The sequence below is a fragment of the Diplotaxodon limnothrissa genome, linkage group LG7, assembly GCF_057381915.1.
Source record: "Diplotaxodon limnothrissa isolate DT_005_m linkage group LG7, D_limnothrissa_male_GT1.1, whole genome shotgun sequence".
NCBI lineage: Eukaryota > Metazoa > Chordata > Actinopteri > Cichliformes > Cichlidae > Diplotaxodon > Diplotaxodon limnothrissa.
The window spans coordinates 45560586-45571118 of NC_140602.1; the positions used below are offsets into that span (position 1 = coordinate 45560586).

Consider the following 10533-nt stretch of genomic DNA (forward strand, 5'->3'; position numbering starts at 1 on the left):
TTATAATTTACAATAGATTTTACAAGACATAAAATGTACCTGCATATCTCAAAATTTTGACTCTGAGTTATAAGGTAATTTTTTTTTCTGCAGTGGAACAAAGCAATGCCTTGGCCGACATTCCGCGAACGCACCTCAAAACGCGAACGACCCTGCAAAAAACTGACGTCCGTGGGAGGCGCAAGAAAAACAGCTGGTAGTTATAAGCTGTAGAGTTCGCTGTACTGTGACGATCTACCTTCGTGTCTGACTTCAGGCTCAGTAGTTTTGTCTCCGGGACAGGTAAGCTATACTTTAGCACCGGTCAGTCATTTATTTACGCTGTTTTGCGGTGTGACTTTGTCAGCGTGGAGATTAGGCGGGAGCTCCTCTGTCTATCTGTCTGTAGGGTGTGCCCACTGAGTTTAAGACAAGTTAACTGTAAAGTCTTCTGTTTCCTGACTTTTTAATCGACGCGATGTACTCTTTATATTTCGTATCTAACCACGTCTGAACCATAGATCTATAAGGCATCGATCAATAAGTTTCAGTTTCAAGAATGTCTTTGGCACTATGAGTCGATTTCGTTTTTGAGCTTCAGCTTTTAGTTTATCCTTGTATGTGAATTCACTGACAATTCGCTTGCTCGCTTTCGGAGAATCAGAATGAGCGTGAGCAGCCCAAACAGGTTTACTAACAGGAAAACTATAATCCAGCAGTTGTTAGAACTTTTCCCCTCCATGCACGATCAAGTGCAAGAGTTTACCCTGAAAAGCAAGGCATTGGTTTGTTCACGCAAATGAGGATTTCTACATTAGGTTGCACTATTGCGCTTTGGCAACAGCAAGAATCGCATGCCTCATATTTACATTACACACCGCTAAGGTGTGGCCCTAACCCTAAGTGCAGAGTTTAGGCTCCCGTGTTTGAATATCAAATATCTCCACAGACAAATACTGGGAGATTAGTCATGTTATGTATAATTTATGGTAAAAACATTTAATGTGCCGGATCATAAGTGGATGGAAGTGAACAGGGTAAGTTGATCTCCACAGGGATAAAACCAGGTGGGAGTGTACTAGGTTTCCTCTCAGTGAAGTAATTACAGGTGTATCCAAACAAACACGTTTAATGAGATAAGCTCCCGGGAAACCACCACAGATGTAGGACACATGAGAACCTGTGACGAAACGTCGTGTGGTGGAAACCCTCTGTGAGATGATGACCTGTATACAATATTGATCAAAGGTTAACGAAGGCCACATTAAAACCTGTAACATCTTCCTGCCCCTGCAACGTAATAAAGTACTCATTGTGCATTTTTTAAATCTGTTCTTTTGTAGCTTTCAGGACTTCCAGTTTGAAAATCTACACTCTTCCTACAATGGCAGCAGTAAGTCTCTCTCAGCTGCACGTTCATGTGTGAATTTGCATCACCGGTAGGGAGTCACTGCACTTTCGACACAGCATTCAAATTAAAGACAAGTTAAAGGTTCAGCAACCCGTGATAAAGGTAGTTTATTAAATAGTTTTGTTTTGCTTAATTTTTTTGTTTTTATGTTCAATGCAAGTCCCCTAAACAAGATTATAGAGCCCTTACAATTCAATCCTGCTTTTTAAAACTGTAAAATAATCTAACACTCATGAATAGAAGAATAATTATGCATTGTAGCACATATGCCTTTGACTTTAGCATAAATGATCAATAATCAGACATACTTTATTACACATATTTTTAATTAATTCTGTAAAATGTTTACAAATGCTCATCTGCATATCTTTATTTTTCTACTTATTGAAAAAGATAAAATTTGCGATAGGCAGATAAGCTTCTGAGAAATGGATACTGGCTTTAAAATTGGCTCTTACACAGATGTGTTAAACTAGTTCAAACAAATTGATGTCAAACCCTTCACGTGTACATAGTGAGATTATTTAAAAATGGCATGAATGGGAAAAATGATTGAGTTGTACTTTAAGCTTTGTGTTTACTTATTTAATTTCTGTTTAATAGATTAATAATTGTATTTTTGTCATTTGTAATCAGATCGGAAACCGTGGAACCGTGACTGAAGCTGCTAATTTTAATCCCGATGCAGATGCCCAGAAGCTTAGAGAATCCATGAAAGGAGCTGGTGAGTGATCCAACACCATTGTCACCCACTGACCATCAGCTAAAGATATCCTTAGCCCTCTATGGAGAAAATAAATTCTCCTTGGTCTCGCCCTTCTTCTGAAGGAAAGTTTGAAAACGAATTTCAACATTGCGCAGTGCTCACGCAGTCATGGGGTATCATAGTGTTTCCTTTATAGTCCATTTGATTGGTAATCTTTTACTCTGACAGTGACTAATCTTTAACCTTTGTGTTTTGCAACATTTTCACTCCTGATAAGGAAGGAAATGAGTCTTGCTTATCATGCAGGTTGTAGTAGTAGACTAGCTTTGTCATGGATTATGCTGTTTTAAAGCCAAGCAGGGAGATACTGTGTAGGTGCTATGTAGATCCCCTCTAACATTCAGCATTTGGTAGTGTTAACAAATTCAGCAAATTCATGGAGAGGAATGTTCAAGCTGTTCGGGTTTGATACTCTAATAATCTTCTCCTGACTCTTGTTTGAGCTCCATTGGAAACAGATGGTTTCTATGGCCATGGGAACAAACAACCTTGTGTTAGGATAATCTCCAGGCCTGCAGCAGTGTCGCCCGACTCTACGGCCTACATAAAATGACCAAACCTATGCTTTTAAATGCATTTCCAGCAAAAGAAATAAATATGGTCCTTTTATTTCAAGATTGACAGCAGTTAAGATTACATAACCTGAGTCTATGAAATTTCTTTCAGGCACTAATGAGGCAGCTATCACTGAGATCCTGGCCCACCGTACTATTGCCCAGAGGCAGCGCATCAAAATTGCCTACAAACAAACAGTGGGGAAGGTGAGATGCAGCAAAAGTAGTCCATTCATAACTGAAGATGTGCCTTTGCATCTTAAATACAGTAATAATATATAAATGAGTTTGATGAATGCTGTTGGCAATAACAGCAGATGTGTTGCCTCTTACTCCGCTGTGTACTCTCACTGTCCTTATTTTAGGTGGGGTAAAGTGATAAGGTGCAAGTTAACCTTTAACTGCAAAGCAGAAATGAATAACACTTGCAAATAAAGGCTAATACGGAGAGGGGCTTGTGAGTTTTCTAGAAGAGGAAGGTCTGAGTCAATAAAAAACACAGACTGAACCCACATAGGTGTGTTACCCACTGTCACTTCGGTTGTTTCCTGATTATGGGGCTCAATATATTAACAAAACGGGAAGCTTGAGATCTTTATTGTATTGACATATTAAGATAATATTTATCTCCCTGCACACTGTACACACTGCACATCTGGTACAAAGTCATTAAAAGCAACTGAAAGTTCACTGAGGGGAGCTATGGGAACAGCAGAGTGAGCAGAGTTGTTGCAGTCAGGAAAAGTGAGTCATGTTGCACACGCGGACACCCACACGGGGAGGGGGTGGGGCTGAGTGGAACAAGCTCCTCTTTTCACCAAAACTCTTTCCAAGAACCACACCCTCTAGCGGAGACCCAAATGCTGTTGGAATGAGTGAAGTCATGGTCAACATAAATCCATTTCACTCAAGTGAATGTTGTAGAGAGTCTGTGTTTGTTACACTGACACAGCCTAATAAATTCACTTAAATGGCCTGCATTTGTATAGCGCTTTTCTAGTCCATACACTACATTTACACATTCACCCATTCACACACTGGCGATAGCAAGCTACATTGTAGCCACAGCTGCCCTGCCCTCTGCGCTGACAGAGGTGAGGCTGCCGGATACAGGCGCCACCGGGCCCTCTGACCACCACCAGTAGGCAAACATGGGGTTAGTATCTTGCCCAAGGATATTTGGCATGCAGCCAGGATGCAGCCTGGGATCGAACCACCGACCTTCTGATTAGTGGCTGACCTGCTCTGCCACCCGAGCTACAGCCACCCCAAATATTCAACTTGAGTTTTTTTATATCACGACAAATCACAACAACAGTCATCTCAAGGTGATTTATATTCTACTTCCATAGTCAAAGCCCCTATAATAATATGGAGAAAACCTGAGCAATTAGGCGACCCCCTATGAGCAACCACTTGGCAACAGTGGGAAGGGAAAACTCCCTTTTAACAGGAAGAAACCTCGGGCAGAACCAGGTTTAGGGAGGGGCAGCCATCTGCCATGACCGGTTTGGGGTGAGGGGAGGGACAAAAAGACAAAAACACACTGTGGAGGGCAAGAGATTAATAATACCTAATGATTAAACAGAGAGTGAAAAGAGGTGTGTAAAGCTGTCCAGCAGCCTAGTCCTATTGCAGGATAACTAAGGAAGGATTAGATTCACCTGTTCCAACATAACTACATGCTTTATCAAAAAGGAGGTTTTTAACCTAATCTTAAAAGTAGAGACGCTGTAGAGACCTGCATCCAAACTGGAAGCTGGTTCCACAGAAGCAAGACCTGAAAGCTTAAAGCTCTGCCTCCCGGTTTACTTTAAATATCCTGAGAGTGAAGTGCTCTATCGGGATGATACAGTACATAAGCTAGACTCTAATTATTCAACACATTGTATGTGAGGAGAAGGATTTTAAAGTTGATTCTGGATTTAACAGGGAGCCAATGACAAGGAGCCAATATGGGAGAAATGTGCTCTCTTTGTAGACTGTCAGTATTCTTGCTGCAGCATTTTCAATCATTTGAAGGCTTTTCAGAGGGTTTTTAGGACATCATGACAATACTGAATTACAGTAGTCCAGGCTAGAAGTAATAAATGCAGGACTAACTTTAAAACAATAAGAACATTCATCTGTTTCCATCCCCCTTCAGGACCTGGCTGATGATCTGTCCTCAGAGCTGAGTGGGAACTTCAGGAGTGTTGTTCTGGGTCTGCTGATGCTGGCGCCTGTATACGATGCCTACGAGCTGAGAAATGCAATGAAGGTGATTGAAGAGGTTTTTGATAGAGCTGCTAGTCTTTTAGTAATGCGCCTGTATATTTTCCTATTGTCCCCAAGGTCAACATGTATTATCTGTGTATGCCAAGTCTGTTATTTTTATGTCACACAAATTATCATTTATGTTCACAGTCTTTGAATGACACACCTCGGTTGCTGTTATTTACATACTGTAGTTTATTTTGAGCTAATCCTGCACACAGTATCAGCCCTCTGCTGTTTTACAAATATGTATTAATCCGTAGCTCAACTTATATACATGTATACTTAAACAGTTGCACTGTTTATAACAGTGTGAAGTGATTTGGGGAAAATATTGAAGAAATTTGCTTGGGACTGGCAACCTCAGGAAGTGGTATTATGTGACAATAACAAATATATTGAATACCGCCAGCCTTTTCCTTTAATTCCCAATGTGCAGCTTACGGAATACTGATTTATTACAGGGGGCTGGAACCGAAGAGGCTTGTCTCATCGATATCCTCGCCTCAAGGTCAAACGAGGAAGTAAAAGTCATCAACGACGTCTACAAGAAAGGTAACAGTGTCACCTCGTCAGGTCTCCCTACCAGCTGGTACCAATGATATATGATATTATGTAGCACCAACAAAACTCTGTGTTTTGTTAGGAGTTGCAATGACCTCCTTTATTAGAAAACACTGGATGCTGTAAATTATTCATAAAAGCCACTGCTGCTCTCTGTGTGGCGGTTTATTGTTGCTGAATTGTTCCTCTGTGGGTGAAATGAGAGTAGCTGGAAAGTATTTATAAAGTGGTTTTCAGTAACCTTGCCTTGAGTGATTTGTCTGCTTTGTTGTGTTTTTCTATAGAGCATAACAGTTGGAAATTTTAGATTAAAAAGAATGAATATTAACTGAACGTGAATGTCAATATTTGGCTTCCGAATCTGTTTTTTATTTTTGTTTTGTTTGAATCTCATAGAAATCTGGATTATGGCTCCCTTTTAAGCCTGCAGTAAATATTATTCTTCCCACGAGCTGTTGTTCATAATGTAGAAATCTGAGAATCTACTATATTACTTATGTCTAACACGCCTCCTGCGGTATAAGCCATCGACAAGAATCCTCCAGAGTGCTCAGTCTTGATCTACTGTATGGCTAATATTTACATGAGAAGCTGTTATTAGTGCTGACGGTAGTTTGACACATTTAATGACTGACTGAACTAGTTGAGCAAGTAGCAACTTAACAGCATCTTTCCTACGAGTACTAACAACCAACAGAGCCTAATGTACATTTAGTGAACTGCATGTTTAGTGGTAAGTGTAATTTTAAAATAAAAACTAAAAGAGTACAATGTCACATGATTTTATGTCTTTTTTTTATTAATGGCAGAATATGAGAAGAAACTGGAAGATGCTGTAACTGGGGATACATCTGGAATGTTTCAAAGGGTTTTGGTCTCTTTACTCACGGTGAGCAAACTTTGACCCACAACCTTTTTTATAGTGTTATTCAGTGTGCGAAACACTGGCCAGAGACGCAAAAGTAGACAAGCAATTATACCGTCCAGACCAACTGAAGTTTCTAATATTTCTAATGCTTATCTGAACTTCACTGTATCTCCAAACCGTGTTACAAAAAAACAAAACAAAAAAAAAGTCATTTGTTGAACATTTTCTGATGTAAGTGCCCTAAATCCTCATCCAGCAAACCGCTGTTCTATTCCAGTTTGTTTACAAAGCTTTAATCAGACGTCTGATCATTTACAAAGCTGACATAAGTGAATATTTATCTATTTTGCATTTTTATTAAACTGTGTTAATCCAAAGAACGGACACTGTTTGACAGCTTTAAGTTAAAATTCATAGAAAATAAACAACAGAAAAATAAATTCGGCTTGTTTTAAAATTTAGAACCTTTAGCATCTTAGCAATCAAAAAAGTAAGGAAACCCAAACATTTTGGACTTTAGTGTGATATTTGCATGCAGCATCGCAAATACTACCATTGTCAAATGGAACAAAGTCAAGCTGTGTAGATTATAAGTATGAAGTATTAACCTCCTGGTATTTACTAGCAGGTTCAGCCGTACTTGTAAAATGTCAGTTGGACCTTTATCGAATATCTATTCTTCAGGGAAGAGGAAGAATGAGCCACTTCTGCATAATAAAATAACCAGTTAATATTACTTTTTTCTGTTGCTTAATCTTGTACGCACGTTCTCTTGAGCTGACGCATCTCCTGTTTTGCAGGCTGGACGGGATGAAAGCACCAATGTGGACGAGGCCCAGGCTATTCAAGATGCCAAGGTAAAGGTTCAGGTCATAAGGGAAAAATGGTGTATTTAACTCGCCTGTTACACAGGCGTAGAGACTGGTTGATAAACAATTTTATGTCTGTGATTATAGGAAATCTATGAGGCTGGTGAGGCTCGATGGGGCACAGATGAGGTTAAATTCCTCACAGTGCTTTGTGTGAGGAACCGAAACCATCTGCTGCGAGGTACTATAAGTGCTTGGTGTCATGTGAAAATACTTTGCATTGCCTTACTTCCTTAAATTGGCCACCAAAGGAATTTCAGTTAATGATTATATCAAATTTATGACCAAAATCACTTGTTAAATCACATAATCTTTTAATTAGTGAGTCATCAGGTCACTATTGGCAACTTCCTTATGAATCACGTTATGTCCCACTCCAGTGTTTCAGGAGTATCAGAAGATTTCTGGGAGAGACATTGAGGAGAGCATCAAGAGGGAGATGTCTGGCTGCCTGGAAGACGTCTTTCTGGCTATAGGTGTGTCTTTTCAGTTACGTGATCCTTCAGATGAAGTCTAAGATACACGTGGGTTCAAATTAGCACAGAAAATAAATAAATAAGCAAGCTTACAATATTTGCTGCTGATTTACCAGGTGGTCTGTATAAAGTTTATTGCAGAAACACAAAAATACACTGATCAGTTGACACTAAATATTTAAAAATGCACAAAATGAGGAATTGCAGGTCGACTTAAGGCCTACTCTTCAGTCACAAGAGATCAAATAAATGCTGCTGTTCACAATATTTTTTTAATATATTAACCAAGTAGAATAAATTGTTTTTCTGCATCATACACTACAATTTGCATCTCATGTGCAGTGATTTGTTTTCTACTTTGCAGTGAAATGCATCAGGAACAAGCCGGCTTTTTTTGCTGAGCGATTATACAAATCAATGAAGGTAAATATTTCATGCAGTAATACATAGCTACTTTTCTTTCTTCCACTTCCAGTTCTATCATAAAACAACCACAAATATAAAGAATTACTTCCATTAAGTGCTACTGTATGCAAAAGCCTCCTGTCACCCCTCATTTCTGTATATTTTGCTAGGAAAATGGGAAATGGATTCAGAGATTTATTCAAATGTGTTCAAACATACATGGAAATACAGCATATAAGGCAAAAACAGAGCTTGTGCAATTATAATGAGCCTGCAAATTCAATATTTGGTATGACAACCTTTATGCTTCAACACAGCCTGAACTCTCTCAGACAGTTTTTCTTGTAATTTCTTTAAAAAGTCTGCAAGTATAGTTCAACTCTGGATGTTGGCTGTCTTTTTTCCTGTTCTCTGCTTCATTAATGTTGAAGTTGGACCTCACCATTAATGGCTTCTTGACAGCTATTGAGCTCATTTCTGATGAGGGTATGGCAGACAATAGATTGATCAGCTGAAGGGCGGGATGTATCTTTCAGGTCCTGTGGCACATGGCCCACTATGGTATATAAAACACTTTTGTTTACCTATGTACCTATGTTTTTCCTTCTTCAAACAGCACTTGTCTAACATTCACACACTCTAAAAAATGCATCAGGGGAAACTTGGAGTTCAATATCTTTCCCAAAAATATTTAGCCATACAGACATGCATCAAACCACCGACCACTCAGTTGGTAGACGACACCCTCTACTTCCTGAGATGCAGCCAGCCTTGCATCAGGTCTTTGTTGGATTTTTTTTTTAATTTCTTAAGGACATGACTTTCAGATACTGTTGATCTGATGTAGATGGTTTCTTAAGCCTGCCGCTTTTTCTTTTGTTCTCACAGTTTCTTCCAAATTTTTAAGGACACGCTGCACGGCATGCTGAGATTTGCCCAGGTTTCAGCTAATAGCACCTTGTTGGTACAAAAATACAATTTCACGCCTGTCAAACGTTGTTATTTTTGACATTACTATTATTTTTTTTTTTTGTAGGTTCAAATAAAAGAAAAGGAGCAAATTGTGTTTTTGGAACAAAACATTTTTTGTGACAGGCTGTTACTGTAGCCTGTCACAAAATGCCTAAAGACAACAATTTAAACTTGGTTCTTTGCTAAGCTTCCCTTAGATTTTTTTTTATGCTTCTATAATTCATAATTTAGTGTTAAATGGTTTGAACAAACAAGCAAACAAAAAACATCCCTGTGAAAGTGGAAATGAGTGGAAAAATCAACCATTGTCCAAAGGAAAAAATCTGAAAGACCTTCAGAGAGCCTGAATAATGATTGCTCAAAACTACTTTGTACAAGGAAGTCAGGCTTCTTGTAGGTAGATATAAAAATAAAAGTGGCTCAAGATTGTTGCACAGCACTGTATGCCATAATATATTATGAATTAGGCCAAAAAGAAATCAGTCCGAGGCTGTTATAGTCTGCGGCAGAGTCCAGTGCAGTACAAATACAGTTTTTGTTTCTCTCTTTCCAGGGCCTGGGCACTACAGACAGTGTCCTTATCCGGATAATGGTAGCCAGGGCTGAGATTGACATGTTGGACATTAAAGCACAGTTCCTGAAGATGTATGGAAAAACTCTACACTCCTTCATCAAGGTGAGGCACCGAAGAAAGGAGACGGTAACGCCCTTTTGTCAGCAAAAGCTTTGCAATACATCAGCTGGGGTGTAATATATGCACTTCTGACTTTATGTAATGTCCTTATGTTGTTTTGAAATGTTGCAAGACAATATTTAAGATAATTTTGGGGGGGTTCAGAAGCCTTGAAGTTGTAAAAATATGTTCTAATTTTTCCTTTTTACCCCCCACCCCCCCGTAGGGAGACACATCTGGTGACTACCGCAAAATCCTGCTCGAGCTCTGTGGAGGCGAGTAAAGAAAATCTCACTCCAACATTCAGCCATGCGTTTACTCTGGAATCTACAATATTGGCTTTTTTTTATTACAGTTTGTTCATCTGTGCTTTTTACATTTCACTGTGCCTTATTTGACGCTTTCTAAAAACAATTAAACCAAAGATCAGTGACCTGTGCAGAGATTTCTGTTTTTTCTTTTCCTTGTTGTTGATGCTGTGTTAAGGATTTATTAATTGCATTATAGAGGGTGAAATTTATATGCTTTCCACAAAGCAACACAAAGATGGATGTTGTTGGCATCTAGCTGTTTTTACAGTGCAGCATTTTCATTACCATCTAGTCAATGAAGTCCATTTGTTTAATTGGTAGCAGTTCCTCATTTGCTAAGTCAGCCCTTTATCATTTGATTCAATTACTTAACAAGATGCTATCTTGATTTGGGAGGCAGTACATGCTCTAATCAGGTTATCGGGAATG

At 39.0% G+C, this 10533-nt stretch overlaps 1 protein-coding gene across 1 annotated transcript; it reads left to right on the top strand.

Annotated features, from left to right (window-relative positions):
• Positions 1-163: 163 nt before the first annotated feature.
• Positions 164-10231, top strand: anxa4 (annexin A4). Its single transcript, XM_085358213.1, has 13 exons — positions 164-282; positions 1323-1372; positions 2027-2114; positions 2823-2917; positions 4857-4970; positions 5431-5521; positions 6340-6419; positions 7199-7255; positions 7355-7448; positions 7648-7743; positions 8108-8166; positions 9674-9796; positions 10020-10231. The coding sequence occupies exons 2-13, from the start codon at positions 1364-1366 to the stop codon at positions 10074-10076; spliced, it is 963 nt and encodes a 320-aa protein (XP_085214339.1). The 5' UTR covers positions 164-282; positions 1323-1363; the 3' UTR covers positions 10077-10231.
• The last annotated feature ends 302 nt before the right edge of the window (positions 10232-10533 follow it).

What these genes read in the sequence shown, in the direction of transcription:
- anxa4 (XM_085358213.1), top strand. An exon ending in CCGAAACCATCTGCTGCGAG is followed by an intron (nt 7,449 to 7,647) that starts GTACTATAAGTG and finishes GTCCCACTCCAG; the next exon opens with TGTTTCAGGAGTATCAGAAG. An exon ending in CTCTACACTCCTTCATCAAG is followed by an intron (nt 9,797 to 10,019) that starts GTGAGGCACCGA and finishes ACCCCCCCGTAG; the next exon opens with GGAGACACATCTGGTGACTA.